General features: G+C 44.2%; 1 protein-coding gene across 8 annotated transcripts in view; it reads left to right on the forward strand.

The window, feature by feature from the left end:
• Positions 1 to 1,732: 1,732 nt before the first annotated feature.
• ANKRD17 (ankyrin repeat domain 17) overlaps positions 1,733 to 18,711 on the forward strand; it is an 86,377-nt gene continuing 69,398 nt past the window's right edge. For 3 of the 8 annotated variants that reach the window (XM_040554493.1, XM_040554494.1, XM_040554498.1), the window contains exon 1: positions 17,366 to 17,548. In XM_040554493.1, the coding sequence (XP_040410427.1) occupies positions 17,516 to 17,548 (33 nt within the window). In that variant the 5' untranslated portion in view covers positions 17,366 to 17,515. Of the gene's footprint in view, positions 2,233 to 17,365; positions 17,549 to 18,711 lie in introns of those variants that run through there. The other 5 variants (XM_040554496.1, XM_040554497.1, XM_040554492.1 and 2 more) reach the window with 4 other exon arrangements.

The following is an 18,711-nucleotide window of genomic DNA, read 5'->3' on the forward strand; positions in this document are numbered from 1 at the left end:
TGGACAATCTCTCCTCTGCCAAGCTGCTGAGGCAGTCAAAGAGGTTTAAGATGTGTTTTGTCTTAAATTTTCTGTTAAAGAAGTCAGTCACTTCTTGGATCAAACTATAGAGACCAGGTCACTTTTCCAGGCTTCTCACTTGAAAAAAAAAAAAAAAAGCGATGCTTTTTTCACATGTAAACCATTAACCTCAGGTGGAAGGGCTGAATTTACCTGTATTCTCTTCAATTTTTTTTTTGTTTGTTGTGATAACAACAAAACTTAATGCTTGACTTGTGCTTGTATTTCACTATGCAGCAGTAAAAATCCATGCATTTGACACAAGAAGACAAAACCATTATTCTGATAGATCTGTATCTTGGGCTGTTTTGGTTTTGTGATTTTTGTGTAGTCATACCAGGAAGTAGTAGAGAGGTGGCTAGAACATCCAGTTTATTCCTCCAGGATCACATCAAACTGTCATCTGCAGAGGTATGTATAAACGTACTTTCACTTTAGGTCTTCTACCTGAGGATGAGGTTAAGAGCTACGGTCAGAGCCAGGTGACTCACAAATTATGCTGTAACTTAATAGTGGTGCTGTTACCACTGCTGCAGTCCTTTTCTTAAGAGAATAGGTTTTGGTGGGCTGTGACCTAGAGGGAAACTCTGCGGACTTGCTTTCATGATAAAAATTAGTTCTTTGAGAAGTTTTTTTAAAAGCAAATGTTCATTTTAGAGGTGCTGCAGACACAGACGGTTCTTTTTAATATTATCCAAATAAGACGACAATTAAGAAATCAAGTGTAACTTCTTTGCATTCCTGTAAAATGTGAGTGGAATAGACCCTATTAGCTTGAAACATTAAATCCAAAACATCTCTAGCATACCTGTGCATCACGGCCGTTATCAATCTGTACAGTCAGGTGTTTCTGAGGTGAAAAAAAAAAATTTCCTTGGTGATTTCCATCATCTTGAATAACAGAGTTGCTGTTCTTTTAGTGAGCTTGCATCAATGGCCTGTATTTCAGTGCCAGAAGACTTTTGTTAACAAAAGAATGAACCTGCACTGCACTCAGTGGAAGTGATATTTTTCCACAGAAAACCAAACCAAACCAAACAAAAACATTTGTGTATGGATGTCCCAAGTCCAAGTCCGGGGCGGTGGGGCCTTTGGGAGGAAACAGGATACCGTGACAAGAGTTAAAAGGACAGGATTGCAGTGTGTGGTGACAGAATTAAAGTACAGAACTGAAGTATGCGGTGCTATTTGTTGGCAACGACGCCCTACCAACGTTTTTTACCACAGAACTGATGGGATTGCCTCAGAAAAATCAGCTAACAGACACTATTTTACAGAGCACGGGTCGTAGTTTGACGTAGTTTTGACTTAGCTAAAGAGACGTGTAGTTTGACACACTGTTGTGTGTTTGGGGGGACGGGCACAGGGACAGGGACGAGCGACAGGGTGGTGGTTGAGGCTCACGCCCGCTCTGACAGACCTCGGGAGGGGCGGAGCTAGGGGGGGCTGAGGAGGAACGGCCGCAACGGCGCCGCCGCGGCGGGTGATGACGTGCCGTGCTCTTCCGGCGCCGGGGCGGTGACCGAGGCACGCACGGGAGGGGGCCCCGCCGGGAGGGAGCTGAGGAGGAGGAAGAGGAGGAAGAGGAAGGCGCTGAGGGGCGGGCGGGGGGGAGGGAGGAGCGGGAGCGAGGAACGGGAGCGCGCACGCGGCGGCCGTTGCAGCGCGCGCGGCGGCCGTTGCCGCTCTGCCGGCGCTCCCGCGGCGGGGCACAAGTATCGCGAGAGGTGCCGCGGCGCCGGCGCTAGAGGTGACCGAGGAGCGGCGGCGGCGGCAGCCCCGGGTGCTGCCCCCCCCCCGCCCCGCTTCTTCCTCCTCCTCCTCTTCCTCGTCCCTCAGCGGGGCGGAGCGGCCATGGAGAAGGCGGCGGAGGGAGGCGACGGCGAGGCCGGGAGCGCCACGGCGGGGCCGGGGCCACCGGAGGGGGGTAGCGGAGGAAACGGAGCCGGTTCGTCGTGCCCAGCCGGGGCGGTGGGGCCGCGGGGGCTGGTGCGGGTGTGCGACCTGCTGCTGAAGAAGAAGGGGAAGGCGAAGCGCAGCGGGAGGCCCGGCCGGGCGGCCAGCAGCAGCGAGAGCGGCGGCGGGGGCAGCGAGAGCAGCAACAACGGTAGCGAGGAGGAGGAGGACGAGGAGGAGGAGGAGGAGGAGGAGGAAGAAGAGGAGGTCTCCGAGGTACGGCCCCAGAGGGCTAGGTGTGGGGGTTGCCTCGCTGCCTGGGTTTCATAATTTCATAATTCCTCCTCTCGGGGAGGAAGGGGGCAGCACCGGGCCGCCTCGTGGCGGGGCGGGGCGGCCGGCACCGGGGCACGGCGGGGAGCTGGGGCCGCCCCTCGCTTCCCGACCCTCTTCCCTGGAGTGCCCCGGGGCTCACGAGGCGGCCCCTGCCCTCGTGTGGCTCCGTGGGCACGTGTGAAGGGGTGGCTTGTGTCTACACGTGTCAAGGGGCAATCCGGATCGCAGCCCGGAGCGGGGGATAAGCCTGAGTTGGGTGTGTGGCTAGGAAGCAGTCCCCGCTCCGTATCAGGTAAACAGCTCATTTTCAATAAAAGTAGGTGGATTTGCAGCTAGAGCAAAGGCTTCCTGAGATCACTGGGCATTCTGCTCATGTCCAAACAACTCTCTGAAGCTGTCAGCAGCCATCATTTATATACCACAGAATCAAAGAATGGTTTGGGTCAGAAGGAACAAATACGGTGCTGAAAGAAGCACGAGAAAGCATAGTCAACTTGGTGTCATTTCATGTTGTTTTTTTTTGGGTTGGTATCACTGGAAAAGGCAAATCAAGATTTGAAGCACCTTTCCTATTTGCATAAATAGCCATGCTGAGTTGGTTTGCTGAGTAGCTTTAATTCAGTAACGTTTCACAGAACAGTCACTTCTGCTTTTACTGAACAGCATCCTCAGAGCAGTCCACTCCAAGTTTTTAAGCTTTTTTTTGAACTTTATTTCCAAGTACTTTTGATGTTTAGTGGCATGTTCTACTTTCGGGTTAGAAACGAAAAATGAGCAAGGAGGAAGAATCTCATACAGTTCAGGAAGGGCTTGGCTGTTACTATGGTCGGTTTTTCCAGGGTAAAGAAGCACTCTGCATTTTTTTTTTTCCCTACAGAAGTAGATACAAGGAACTTCATATCTAGTTGTTGTGAGATAAATTGCACATAGAGAGCGCCTGTCTCAATTAACAAGTAATTATGTCTGGCTTCTTGTTTTTTCAGTGTCTATTTTTAGCGAAGTGAGCATCCTGTAGGTACAGGTTTTCAAATTGTAAAGCTTAAGAGTTAGGCAGCAATGCTCATGTACTTGATGTGCTTTGCTGTGCCATCTAGCAGTCCTACGGATATTTGAAATACTCTTGAGCAGAGTCCATTGAGTTTTACATGGCAAATGGGTGAAGGCTATCTAATGCCACAGGCAATGTATCGGTTGGTGGTTTGGTATCAAGATGAGCTGTATGGTGCAGCAGAATTCAACGGAATTTATGTCAAGTGGGACTTACTGGTAAAATCACAGGTAGGTTAATTTTGTGGTCTGGAGCCTCTTGTTGAAGGGTCTGTTTATGCAGCTGACTTGCCAGTGGTATTGAGGATGGTGTGATGAGAAAGGTGAAGATAACAAAGGTATGGGTAGTATTGGACAATGTGAGCCTTCTTAGCTTGTATGCTGTACCTTATGTAGCCATAGGTGCCTATTTTATATGCTTGAAGATGTACAGAGGTGAGAAAGCAAGTGACCGTTAAAATATTACGAGGAGGCTAAATAACATTATTTTTTTTAACAGAAATTCCATGTCTTGTAGGTATAGGTAGCTGGGGAAGCAGTTTTGGCATCTGGAAGCTTCCCTGACGCTTTTGTCTTAGTCATAGTAAGGGAAGGCTTGCCCAGGCTGGGTGGTCTGGGTTTAAATATGAAGCAAGAGCTCGTAAGTAACGGACAAGTTAATGCTGTGGAGTGTATTAAGTCCAGGATATGTGAGGAAATTTATCTGCTTAATTTATCTTAATTCTTTGTCGTTCAGGTTGCTTAAAAAAGCTCTTCTGTCTTCTTTCTCCAGACTTCAGGATGGAGTGGTGCGGTACAGTAGCATATGCACAGCTGAAATCACAGTTTTTAGGAGTGAGAACATGAGGATGGCCTGGATAAGGGAGTAGGGGGTCCAACTTCAAAGTAGTTCCCAACAGCTCCTGAGGAGGAAAACGTCTTTTGAGTGTTGTCAGCGAATGAGAGTTTTCCTCATCTGAAAGCAACCTGAAGTTTAATTTTGGCTTTTAAAAGCTTAAAAAAAAAAAAGTTAGAGCTCTACTGTGGGATTTCTTGGTAGCAATTTTTTGTTTTAGTTACTTGTTTCAGTTCAGACTTAACTTGATGCGTGCAGCCTGTGTGGCTTTCAGCAGTTGGATTGCGGTCTTCTGACCACTGGCAGTCTGAAGGCACATGAAATGAAAAACAAATCTAAGTGTATGGTTTTGCTGGAAATGGAAACTATTGTGGAAACACTGCATTAGATGGTGTTCCCTCCCAGCCATTCTGTTCATTATCTGGGTGAACTTAGGGCAGTTTGTTAGGCTATTTTTTGCCTTTCCCATGCTTAATACATTAAGGCCTCTCTAATCTCCAAACTGAAGTACTTCTAGATTTGACTGTTAATGAAACAGGTTCTAAAAATTGGGAGTGCAGTAGCAACAAGTCAAAGGAGTTATAATTGGAAACCTGGCAGACGCTAAATCACAAAAACCCCAAGAGTGGAAAGACGTTGTTTTGGCTCAGTTGTTGCTGAGCTGATGGAATGGAATAAAAAGTTGTAATCAGATGTTTTCATCTCATTCCGTTTCTAAACTCAGATCCCAGTGCGGAAGCATAGCTGCCGGACGGAGCTCTGGGGGAAGTTAAATTGAGATGTCATACCAGCAACTTAATGAACTCCTATTACTATGTTTGTGACAAACTTCAAGCTTGCTTTCTGAAATTGCAGCAAACTGCTGTTTGCGCCCCCCCAAAAAAAAGCCAAGATATCAGGTAGTGCAGTCTGATACTGTCTGTAAGTGGCAAATTGGCTTTTCATTATCCAAAAGTTAATAAGAAAGTGAACCTTTTTCAGTGTGCAGGAAGAATAATCTTAAGGTGAGAGGGAAATGACAGTAGAAGTGACACACCAGGGGATGTCTGCTTGCATGTTTCTTGGCAGAGTTCTGACCTTGCTTCATGATGACCACATGCACCAAGCATAGTGGTTTTGTTATCAAAGAGGTAATCTCAAGCTGTTTAAGGAGCTGTATGGTTAACTAGGACTGCCTGATCACGTGAAACCTCACAGAGGTTCTGTGCATTCAGGCAAAAATCACATAGGTGTAGTGACATGTGGAAAACTTAATAGGTGGACACATTAAACATTTAAGGGTGAGATCAAGGTGCTTCTCTGTGTTCAGAGCTGTGTGGGGAGTGTCACTGAAGAAGAATTCTTAGGCCAGGTTTCATTGCATCCTGACTGGGAAGATGCTTCTGCTTTTTACTGGGTCTCTGTGTAGCATTCCCTCCACCCTTGCTTAGCATGGTGTGTTGCTGATAAGTACATCTGTGAAACACAAAGAAAACTGCTCATCACATTCCATGTGCTCTGGGGCAAGTCCAAGGTTTCTCTTCTGAGTGTCTTAAAAGAATGATTTTAAGGACACAAGTCAAAAAAAGGGAGAAGCGACATTGTGAAGCTTTGGAACATCAGAATTAGTTAAGAACTTCCTTATTTGTTATCTTTTTTGATTAAAAAAATGGTTTAGTAGTTCATCTGGACAGGTTCAGATAAAATATGTAAGTGTGCAGAAGTCTTGCAAGTGTTCTTATATGCACCAGTTTAGCTAAATGTTTGTCTTCAATAAATAGTAAAATGCTGCAAGAAATAAGCAAGTTGTCATATCTACTTGAGAGTCTGATGTCCAGAATGCATTAGGACTTCCCTTATTAAACACAGAAAGGTTTAACTCTATAATATGAAGCTTGCTTACAAGCTGATTTTTTATTTAAGTCTTTGAACTTGCAGGATGTTTGCAGCTGGCTCCGAAGTTTATAATTCCTTTTCTTAGTATCATATCCATTTCACAAGTGTGTGAGTTCAGTTTTTTCCTTGACCAAGTGCTTCTTGATAAGCAGCTGTATATCAGTTTTAGGTTTGTGTGTGGTTCTCTCCTAATCTCCCCACCCCCAAAAGGGCCTAGTTTGATACTGGATTCTTGGATGGCTTCTGCAAATCTGCTTCGTTAAACACAATCCTCAATAGCGTTAGGTATACCTGAAAGCACTGCCATATGCAAAGGATATTTTGGAGAGTTGTTAGCTGTTTATTAAGCATTCTTGGTGTTGCTTTGGCCTGGCAGCTTCTGTAGATAAAAGTTCATTTTTTTAGCTGCAATAGAATTAGTAATTGAACTGAGCTAGTAAGATGAAGTACATAAAAACAACAGAACGCCCCCAGTCCTCTAAAATTTCTTCATCCAGAGGACGTTTGTCTTAACAGCTTATTTTAGCTTCGGATAGAAGGTGTTAATCTGAAAATTTGAGCTTACTGATGTGACTTCAAGTGTCAGAAGCACACAGGTATAATGTATTTAAGTGTCAAAGTAAGCTGTTGATTTCAAACATAAAATTTATTTTCTAATTCTTTTTTTTTTTTATCCTGACTGTCTTAATTAGACTCCTGGAATAAGAGGCCTTTGGCTTCTGCAGGGCTGCTGAAGAGCCAGTATGTCTTGCTTCACTGCTGTTACTCTGAAGATGAGTAGAATTTGAGACGGCCTGGAAGTATGTAAAGGGTTTTTTTCAAAAATACTGAAATATCAGGGCTGGTAGAGCTGTGGGTGGTTTTCACAATGGTGAAATCTGCTGTAACTGACCAGGAAGAAATAGTTAACATTTGGAAAATGGGAATCATGTTTTGTCTGGCTTTGCCATTCCCACTAACCACTGTTCGGTTGTTACTGGCCTCACTCTGTAGGTGATGTCTGGCACATGCTCCCTTATCGAAGGAGGTAAGTTACTAGATTTCGTATGCCAGTCAGGGGAATGAGCTAGGGGCTTGGGGAATGAATTTAGGGGCTAGGGAGGTGCATTGATGTGCCTGGAAAGATCCTAGGTATCCTGAGCTAATTAATGATGTCTGGCTAGGCCTAGTGCATATTAAAAAATAATTCTTCAAGGTGTGAGTGTGTGTACTCTACTGAATTGAAGTTGTTAGTGAATATCTGGGTCTAAAAAAAAAAAAAGCACCCTGCATAAAATGACTATAAAAAGTGGAATCAGATATTGGTGGGACCACATGAATTTGTTTACTTCCTTAGGTATTTCTGCAGGAAATGTACTTCTAAACAACTCCAATCTGCAGCCTGAAACGAAATGCCTTTATTTTAAGTTAGCAATTTAGTTCTTCATAGAATAGTTTCTCTGGAAGAGATGCAGCTGAGATACGAGCACATTTTGTTTGTCAACTCTGAAGTCAAACTGGATTAGTTAGGTTTGTTTTCTTCCTCTCTGTTTTGGAAACCTATTTGTTCTTATTTAGGATGTATTTTTGGAAGTTTTATTTAGGTATTTAAAAACTAACGCTGCAGATCCAGGATAAGTATGTAGGTGGGTTTTTTGTTTATTTTTCCCCAAGGTTAAAGAAACAAGCCCTCACAACTTGGAAGCTGTGAATGCCCCATCCCTGGAAATGTCCAGGGCCAGGCTGGATGGGGCTTTGGGCAGCCTCGTTTGGTGGGAGGTGTCTGCCCATGGCAGGGGGTTGGAATTAGATGGTCTAAGGTCCCCTCCAGCCCAAGCCATTCTGTGATTTGATGAACTCTGAGTAAAATAGAAAAAAAATACACAATTTACCTATTTGCATTTTAAGCCATTTGAGGCGAGATCTGTGGCTGCCTTGGTAGGCAGCTTTCCTTTTTATAAAGTGATGATGTGCCTCTGTTTTCTGGATGCTATGGTTGGTATTTTAGGTGACTCAACTGACACAGCATCTTGAAGGTGTGTTGTATCCATAGAGCTTCTGCAGCTATTTTTTTATCAATACTGTCATTCTCAAAATAACTTTGGATGCTTTGAAAAGAATGTTTGAGTAGGGAAAGGCTTAAAGCTCGTAAAAGGCTCATTTAAGGTCACTTGAGTAATATATATGGGAAGAAAAAAAAGGAACATGTGAATGGCCTCAGCAATGAATGTAAACGTCTTGGTGTTGGTGTGTGACGTCTGCTGACCTCTGTACAGTCATTGTGCAATGATGACTGGGATACCTGAAGGAAAAAAAAGTATATAATTGAGCAATAAAGGCAGCATTTCCATTAATTTTTCACTAAGCAGTCAGTGCTTTGTGCTAATTGGTACGCAGAGAGTTTCTCAGTATTCTAAATGTACTTCAGTCACGTTTTTTCCACCCTGTATGCAATCCTACACTTATTGTTGTCTGAAGAGCTAAAGCCATGGAGAGGTGTTTGTTAACTCTTCTATCACCTGATTTTCATATTAGGTAATAGCTCTATACCAGACTAAAAGTCAGGCATGAGACCGAACATGCTCTAAATATATTTGCACTATTTTCTTTAAGGTTGAGTGTTGTAAGCATGCTGATTATGTATGCGTTACCCAAAGCTATTTGTGACAAATAGAAATTACTGTTTTATGTGCAGCTGCTTTTCCTCTGCTGTGTTTTAGCAGGAAGTTCAAGTCTTAGAAGTGTGGTGGTATATTCTAGGAAATAAGCTGAAATTAACCCGGAGGGTTTTTTGCCTGCTCCACCCCGATATCTTAGCTTGAATTAGGATTTTATGGTGTTATATGTTATCCATCAACAGTGGATAGCGTGTCCAGATACACAGCTGTTAAGATGCTAAAAAGTAGAGCTAGAAAGACAGTTGGAGTATTATGTAGTTGGAGTGTGATGAAATGATGTCACTGTTTAGGGTATTAGAGTATCGGTTAGGGGTTTTGGCCTCTGTTCTCCTCAAGTTCAAGAAGTTAAGTATCCATATGTTAACTTCATATCCTGATTCTTTTTATCCCCCACCTCCCCCCCCCCCCCCAGTGAAAATTGAAGGCATCTTTGTCACAGTAACAAGACTTTTTCTTTCTGTTGCCAAGGAAGCTACCTTGTATTTGGGCTCAGGTTTTCCCTAATCAGAAAGGAGTGATGGTTCCTAAGCCTTTGCCAGGGTTGGTTTATGGAATAAATACAGCTTCAGCAGAAGGGGAACATCTGAAACCTTTCTCTAGGGCAGGGACTGATTCAGAGATAAGAGGAAGAAGGTCACTTCTCTCCTCCTGGTTTTTCCCACACACGAGAATAGAACTAAACATTAATGAGAAGCTGGAGGTCCCTCGTACATCTGTGTCTGTAAGGTATTTGGTGACTCAGATGTTTTCCTGTACCTGAGCTTTACCATGTAAAAACTTGAGGTATTTTTCCCCTTTTGTTCAGTCTTGTCCTGAAGTGTTGTGCCAGCGGAATTTTCCTCCTTAGCTGTTGTGCAGCTGGGAATTGTTCTCCTCCACAGAACGGTGAACAATGCTTTAATCAAGTTGAAAATTTCAACTCACAATGTGACTTAGCTTCTTCCTGGAGTGCTCAGCCTCTGTGTCAGTGTGGGTGCTGATCCCACTGCAGTGCAGGCAGGGGAATCGGGCTTGTGGGAAGGTTGCAGTGACTCCAGGGCTTGGGGTGTAGGGGGGCAAGGCAGTCCTTGCTCCTCCAAGCTGCTTGGGAAGTCATCTCCTTTACGAAAAAAACTCAGCAGCAGAAAAAGCGTGCTTCCAGCTGATGGGGTTTTGATCCAGTTTGTCAGGCAGCCGCACATGGGCTTGCGCTGACACAGCGGAGAGCCGGGAGCTTGGACAGTGCGAGGGGTGAGGACTGCCTCTTTTGGTGCAACTTCTCATTGAAATGGCTGTCAAAGAAACACTTGCATCCTCTTTGAGGGCTGTTGAGAATGCTACAGATCTGTGAGTTGTGGTATTAAAGGGCAAAGTAATCCTCTTCACAGTTCCTTTGGATCTTGCATTTGTAAGTGGCTGGCAGAGTCCTGGAAAGATAAATAGTGTAGAGGGTTTTTTTTTCCTTTCAGTATTAAAACTTGAAAGCTTCTCGAGATAAAATCAGTGCTGACACTTTTTTGTCTCTGGCATTTCTGAAGGTTTTTTAAAGCAGTGTGTTAGGGATAGGGCGAAAGAGAATGGAAGCGGTGTTGCACTAAAAAGTTGCTGCACTTGTGAAGTATAACCCTCGCTGCTCTCTTGTCATCTGGTGGAATCCAGCAAAGGAGTCATTTTGTACTTGGACCAGTACAATACGGTCACAAAGCGTGACTGTGAGGAGGGTGGCAATTGTAGTACAAATCACCAAGCTAGTTTTAAGGAAAAGAGCACTTGCTTTCAACTTAACAGGCTGCTAGATAGATGAGCATATGCCTTCTGTCCATCTCAGTCACTAACAGAAGTGAAAGTTGGCATAACAGCATGCTGGTATTTTTGTGAAGCATCAGCTTGATCAAGGATCTCCGCACTCATAAATATAGTAGCAAAGTTTAGCACGTAAACTTCCAAAAGGGCTTTTCTGAACTCTGTGTGTGTGGGAAATGGTTGTGCTTGTCAACAACTTGTGTGTAAAAACCACTGTAAATTTACTTAGGTCTTTGAGATGGGTTTCTAAAAGCGTGTTAGTATGTCTACCCAAGTTGGGTTCTTCAGTAATCTTTCTGATACAGCATGGCATAATTGGATGAGTTGATTTAACAGCTTACTTCTGCCACGAACGGGGAATCTTACTCTGAGCTATTACCAACTGTGCATGTACACTGCCCAAGGTTTGTAAGCCCCATTGTAGTAGGTCACTGGCCTGTGGTCTGCCTGAAAGGTACTAACATGGGTACAAAGGGAGAAGGAGAAATAGCTGCAAGAAGTTTTGGTTGCTTTTTTTTTCTTTGGAGTCTGGAATTGAGCTGTTGTATCAGCTTGCCATGTGCCTTGTTCATGGATGTGGGACTGAGTGGATTTGTCTTCCTCAGCTGCATGTTGATCCTACAGCTCTGCGAAGTGCCATGTGTGGTATACAAGCTAATACAGATGCAGGTGCCCCCCCATGCTTTGTAGTGTTGTGTGCTGTCCTGTCCCATCCCAGCATTGCTTTGTTAGGTTAGAGCATGGCTGAAACCTCGGTTAGCTAGTGGATGTCTTGCCTTCGCTAACTCAGTCGATGCTACCGCTTCTGAAGAAGCGGTTCAAGTAGTACCACCTAGTAAGCACTTCCTTCAGTGAATGAGAATTGAAAAAGAATACTCATAGTACTCACAAGTAATTGTATTTAAAATCCGTTTTTAAGTATGAAACAGTCACTTTCAGGAAGGGCAGGTGTCTTCAGCGGTGGCTGTCGCTGTAATCCAGAGATGGGTTTGCAGAGTACGCAGTCTTTGCAAACCATTGGCATACGCTGTTAATAGAGATAACTTGAGCAATGTGTGTTGAAACAAGTGTTCTGTATGCTGTCTGGGACATATTTAAATGGTTTTGCCTAACTTTTTGTGATAACAGGAAGTGGGTGTTTTGTTTAACCTCAGAGTAATTTCTTAAGCATTATTAAAATTTGTCTTAGTAAAATATTTCCTTGAGGCGAATGATTAAATTTGAATGCAAGTGTAGGGGGTGAGGTCCCTCTAATGGAGAGGATGCACTTAGGTTGGGCTGAGAGGGGACCTCAGTGTCAGTGCAGTGAGTGTTGTATAGCAAAGCTGTTTAAGACCTCTGAAGATTTTTCATTTTTCTGTACTCATATAAACCTTTAGAATTTAGTTTTCATCTAAAATGAGGCTCTTAATGTCCGTGCATCTTGAATTGGAAAAGGCAGATGTTTGAGGCTTAATTATTGTGCATTTCTTCTAGTGATGTGAGATAAAACTGAACCCATGGTTTTCACTTGGAAGACTCAATAAAGAAGAAGTGGGCAACAGGAGGTACTGAACTCCAGTGAACAAGCAGTGTTCAGCTACAAATATTTTAACCTGGTGGCCAGTTTGACCGTGCGCATACTAAATACTTGGAGCTCTGCTGTGAGGTTCGCAGTGTTTCTTCATCTTCCAAGCAGCTTCAGATGAAACAAGAAGTCAACAAGTGCATTATAGTCAACACAGAAGTCTCTCATTGTTTTAATTCAGTTTTTGGGCTCCTCCTCCTTCAGCATTTTTTTTTAAACAGCCTTTTCTCTGTTCAGTTCCAGGCTTTTGGTATTTCTATTGATGAATGCAGTAGCTCTTGTAGATGTTTTGTTTAATCTGTGAACTTGAAGATGCCAGTGGAGATTAAGAGCTTCTAAAAGAAAAACTGTGTACAGTATTATGGGTTCTGCTCATTTTCATGATCGTTAGGATAGGCCTAGAAATGTGATATAAACCAGGTTCAAATTGATTTTTTACTGACTTCCCACCTAAATGTAGAATTGCTGAAATATTTCTTTGGCTTACAGCTGGGAAAATGGAGACGGGAAGATCCTGGATTAGAATTTGATAAGGAAATGCTTTGTATCAGTGTTCACTTAACTGGATTATTATGCACCAAATGACAACTGTGGAGATGTGATTGCTCTAAGAGGTGAAGGGAGGGGGGAAATAACAGAATACTATGGGAAAAGAGTCAACGCAGATGAGGACCATGACTTGAGAGGATTCTTGAGGTTTGGTTTTGAACTGACCTAATTGTATCTCATCACAGAAGATCAATAGTAGGAATTCCGTGAATCTGTCTGGAGAGAGAAATCTAAACAGTGGGTTTATTTTTTTGTATTGATGTGGGAATAAGCGACCTTAACGAATGCACCAAGAGGTGACTGATACAAACTACTATAAATTAGAAGTCATGTTTTTGTGGCATATATATATATATATATATATATATATATATATATATATTTATTAAATGATGAATGGTATCAGAAGCAGCAGAGGGTGAAGAACATGTTTAGTGTCTTTGTGGCTACTTAACCTAGTTACTGATGTGATGGAGTAATGAAGAGTAAATGCACAGGTGGGGATTTAGACTGTAATGAAGGTAGAGAAATGTTAGTGCAACTTGGCAGGGTATTGACCTTATCTGCAATAGTGTTTACACTTGCGAGTATCAGTTTGGGAGAGATGGAATTCTGACTTAGTTCTAGAGGGATTTGAAAAACTGTTTTTACTCTAAGGGCAGATTGAAAGAACCTGGCACAGTCCAGTGAAATGGATGTGGGTAGGAGTATCATCACTCCCTTAAAAAAGGATGAAATGGACAAAACAGAAAGCTGGAAGTTAGTATTTGCAGGAGGAGGTGTACATTAGGTAGTGGATAACTGTAGTGTCTGAGTTATTTGCTTGTTAGTAGGTCTCCCAATTAAGGTAGGCTTCTTGCCTTTTTTCTCCCCCTTCCTGTGCTCAAGATGTTGTTTAAATAATGAATGCACCTTATGTTTCTGCTGAATAAGGTGTTAGCATCCAAGCGGGACACGGTTGAAACAACCCAACCTTGACACTGAGTTCTCGGCTCTGGAAATGCACACAAATTGTGTTTATATGCTTCGGGGCGGTTGGTGACCAGTACTGCTTGATCAGCTGTAAGTAGATAACAATGTGCTTTTGTGATATAAGAGTGGGAATTGTCTGATCAATTGTTGAAACGCTTACGTTTCTGGGTGCCAGAATCTCTCCCAGATCAATTGTGAGAATGCTTGTGTTTCAGGGTGACATAATCTGAGCGATGCGAGCTCAAAATTGGTGGTGGCACGTGTGATAGGAGGCAGATGGAAATATTTTTTCCTTTTAAAAGGTGTCCGCCAGCGCCTCAGTGTTCATAGCTTCACAGTGTACTTCATCCTGCATGAACAACTGTTCGTTGAAATGTTTTTACTCTCCCTTTGATCAAATCATATGTTTTTCACTTGGTTTTAGTTATCATTGCTGTATGGGGAACGTACCGCAGAGGTAAACCAGTCTTTTTTTATAAATGTCCCTGGCTTTGGCTTTCACTGAATGCTGCTATCTCAAGATGCATTTTGGTCTTACGCGCTTGAGCGCAGCTTGAAATAGGACTTGTTCAGTTTTTTAAGCAGTACTATGATAAATTTGTCTGCTCAAGCTGCACTTGAAACGTTTACTCTTCCACCTTCTGTGTGGGGAACATAAGGACTTCTCTTTGCTTTAAACTTAGAGAATGTAAGGAGCTGTCATGAGACAGCATGATGGACGCGTGTGACTTGGACAGCTTGCTTTCTTTGAAGGTACCGCTTTTTTGGAAGAAAGAAGCTTTTTTAGTAGCAGATTGTAATAGATGAAGATGCTGACTAGCTCATACCCTTCCTAGTAAGGAAAAATGAAGATAAGTTTTCAACAGAAGCTGAGATGCTTTAAAAGAAAAAGATGCTTTTTCTAAAAACAGCAAGCTAAAGTAATTGATAGAGCTGGACTTGAGGAAAAAAGAAAGAAATGGCTTTGTGTTCACCTTTGCAGAACCTGAAGATATGTTTCCTGACCTGTGAACTTTGTGATTTTGGGTTTTAAACAGAGACGTAAGAAACAATTGATATGTTTAAGCGGTTCCTATTCTCCCCAGCCCACATATACCTGCTTTTCCTGCAGGATCAGAATGGTAGTCTGCATCAAAGCAGTTGTTTTACTGAGGATATCATAGCACTGCAAAGTTTAAAGTGTTGGGAGTCAGCTTTCTAGAATTTGTAATTCCTTACTTCAAATGGGTTGGAAGTACTAAGTGAAGCAGGGGATGTCATTTGGCAAAAGAATATTTCTTTTGAAGGGCTTGCACAGGGCTGCAGGTGATGGATACGCTGCTGGGCCAGGAGAGAGGAGAAGGTGAGGGAGCAGGGGGAGGTCTGAGTATTTGGATCCCAATTGAAAGCAAACCAGTGTTGAACATGATTTCAGTGGAATGTGCAGCTGGTTAGCTTGGTAGCTGCCTTCTTCATTGCTCTTGCATAGCACTAGTGGTGTTGGTGATGGTGTAAAAACTTGTCAAGCTTTGGGCTGGTCTTTTGGTTATGGTTTTGTAAATGATGTTATGTTGCAGACACAACTCTGTCTTCCAGTTGGGACTGGAAACGGTTTGGCTCTTGAGATGAGCTTCTTTCTCCTCAAAATCTTGCACTTGTTCAGTAGAAAATGGAGAAGGTGCTGCTATTCCTTTCGTGTAGATCAAGCAACTTTTGTTCTGCTCTGCTGTCTTTCCATTTGAAAACGTTTTCAGTGTTGTCATATGTAATGTGTCTTAATTTTAACACTAGGTTTTGCGTTCTATGTTTTTTGGGGTGATATAAGGTATTTGTTCTTTCTTTTCCTGTGCTTGGAAGATTGAGGAACTGGTCTTCTGAGACATAGCTGTTACGTGGGAGGTTTGTGGGTTTTTTTAGCTCTGCTTTTTAAAGGAATGCTTCAGGCTGGAAGGGCTAGCTTTGTACTTGCCTAACATTTCTGTATAATCAACACAGTGCAGGACCAGTTGCAGGGGATTGCCAAGGCTTTCAGAAATGACTGGAAAGTAGTGCTTGAAGGGAACTGTGGAATTTTGTCTGGTGATTCTTCATGTGGACAACACTTTCCTATGGAAAGTAGGCTGGGATAGGTAGATGTCCGTATGATTCATATCCCTCAAGGCAACTTAGAGTTGTATTAATCTTCTTGGCTGTCTAGCTGCTGTTACAAGTACGCATGCCCAGCAAAATTTAATAGGACGGCATGAAGGCAGTACTGTCTGCAGAATCCCCGTGCTGTTGGTAAATTTCCATGTATTGAAGTTCACAGAAATTGTTTCTAAATGTATTGTCCTCAGAGTTAACCTCCTAAAAGGTTTTTATTAATTTTTTGTTGTTGTTCTGGAGAACTGGTTGAATAGCAGACTCAATAGAAATAAACTGCATTTGTCACTTTGCTCTTCTGGTGTGGTACCTCAGCTGGTCAAATTTCCTCTCCGAACAGGCAAAAGGCAAGCAAGGGTTCAGTGAGGTATTTGATGTCACAGAAAAATTCTCATGCCCTTTATAATTATGTAAGAACAAATTCTGAAAACAGGCTCAATCAAGGCAGTGTTGAAGACAAACAGCCCATCGAGGAGGTGCTCCTTGAGTAAGTTCTAGTGAAAAGATGATAAATCTGAGGCGTTCCCTAGAGTGGTAAAATAGGATGGAGCATGTGAGCAGGTGTAGAGCTCTCGTGAAGTGAGGGTTTTTCTGCTAGGTGAGTAGGGTGTATTTCCCATTCATTTATTGCTGCAAGTGCGGAAACTGTAACAGGAGAACAGGGCTGTGCCTAAAACTTGGACTGGTCAACTGTGACTTGCCTAGGAGGTTTTACAACTGAGGCAGACTGGGCAGCTGTCAGAAACTTTAAAAAAAAACTGTTAAAATATTTTTGCTGTGAGAGGATATTTGTTACCAATGAAGTTCTTATTTTTAAGAAAACGTTTAGTTTTTACGAAGTTATTTGTTAGCATTTCCAGTCTGAATGTAAAGTTAGTTTGGCCAAAAGGCCTATTGTGCTCTGCTAAAATGAGTTGGGGGTGATTTTTATGGGGTCAATGATGTTTATTCTATTTTTTTTTAAACTGGAGAATGAAATGTATTGAAAGCTGCCAATAGGGTAGGTGATTTTTGTGACCTGCTATGTGCAGAATGGATATCACAGTTGTGTTCTGTTTGGAGGAGGCTTTGTTGCGAAGGGAAGACAAATCACAGGCCAAAAAAAGAAGCAAGGGAGCCAGCTGTGTGGTACTGCTTGATCTGAGATGTTGGGTATTTTTGTTTTTAAGGGTTATGAGGGGTGTGCAGTGCCACCACGAGTGGATAGGAGAGGGAGGCCGCAAACAGACCCATGTCTGCTTTTGGGGTCAGAAAGCAGCTGGCCCATGCGTGGCAGGGCAAGAGCATGCAGGGCATCTCGCTGAGCTGCCTCTCGCTTGGGCTGGGCGAGGAGGTCGAGGCCCCGTCCGGAGCATTTGGAGGCCGAGCTAACTTTTATTTTTTTCTAGCAGAGACTTCGACGAGCCCTTTGTACTCGCTCCCGCGGGGTTGCGGAGGCCACGGGAGGAAGACGACCCGCCTGCCCGGGGCGAGGCGCAGAAACGCGTGCCCGAAGCCGTGCCAAGTTGCGGGGCTGTCTCGGGATGGTGCCTTTGGGCCTTGGCGGTCAACGCCCGGGTACCCCCGAGGGGCCGCAGCCCTGACAGCGGCCGCCCCCCCTGCGCTCGGGTGGTAGGCGCCGCCCCGCGCTGGGTGGAAGCGTCCATTTCCTCTTCCCGTGCTGACAGCGGGGGGGGGGGGGGGGGGGGGGGGGGGGAAGCGAGCGTGCTGGTGCCGGGCGGCCGGCAGCCCGTCTGTCCGTCCGTCCTGGGGGCGGCAGGCAGCGGGGAGCGGGGCATGGCCGGGCACTGAGGCTGGGCAGAGGTGACGGCCGCCACGATGGAGGCCTATGTGCTGGAGGACATCCTGGAGGTAGGGCGGGAGAGGGCCGCAGAACAAAGGGGCGCGGGGTTGGGGTGGCGGCCGAGCCCCCCGGGGGCTGCGGGAGGCCACGTTCCCCTCCCAGCCCCTGCTCGGTGCTGCACGGGTCTTGGGCAGCCCTCGGTCCCGGGGCTTTCCCCGCACGCTGCCACCTTGCCTCTGTCTTCTGCCAGCGGCCGGACAGCGGCCTGCAAGGGGCGGGGAGTCCTCTGGTCCCGGGGGGTTGATGTCTGGGGACCTGACGCAGGATGACCGGCTGTCACCATGCATCTCATAGATGGGGCTGATCCTGCATCGTGTGTGATAGGCCTGCGGGATTCCTGTGTTTCCTGTCTCCTTGAGTAGGTACAGTCTGCTCTTATGTCCCCTGCAGAAGTCGGATCCTGTGTTACAGAAAGAAACGTTTTCCTGTCTTGGAGTGAAACTTCAAAATGCTCTTTGAGCCTAAGAAGGAGAGCCTGGCTTAGGAATCTCCAAGTGACACAGCTCTGTAGTCCACATTGTACTAACAAGTAACTGTTGCAGTTCAAGGAAGGCTTTTTTGTTGTTGTGGTAGTGGTGGTGTTTCTGGTTTTGCAAGCAAGAGCACAATCGCGTTGCCAGCTGACTTTTCCAAGTATTTGCATGTAGTCTTAATTATAAGGAGAAGCTGCTACTTTGTTTTAGCAGCTGCCAAAACTTCAACAAAACGCTGCTTTCAGTGATGTTTGTTCAGTAGGTTTTTTTCCGGAATGGCCATGCTGCTCTTTGGCCTAACATTTTATATCCATAAAAACACGTAGTGTTGGTGTTAACTTCCTTGTGAGTGCTGTGACTTAAGCACAATTACATCCAGAATGCTAACACAACTGCGCAGTGTGTGCTTAAGAAATTGTTAGAGATGTCTGGACAAGGCATTGCTACCGGTATTTCTGTGTGGCTGGGTTTCTGTGGTGAGCTAGGAAGACCAAACGTGAACTGGGCTCTTTGTCATCAGAAAAACATTTCAGTACTTCATTTGTCTTTATGAATGTGGAAAGCTTTTTCTTTTTTTTCTTGTGAGCTATAATTGTCATGTGCAGCTCCATGGTATGCCAAGTTAATAAAATACTTGTCATTGCTTCATTTTTTTTTTTATTTTTGGAAAAGTGAGTATATTACTTGTCTTAGTATAG

This window comes from Cygnus olor, chromosome 4 (assembly GCF_009769625.2).
Source record: "Cygnus olor isolate bCygOlo1 chromosome 4, bCygOlo1.pri.v2, whole genome shotgun sequence".
Classification (NCBI taxonomy): Eukaryota; Metazoa; Chordata; class Aves; order Anseriformes; family Anatidae; genus Cygnus; species Cygnus olor.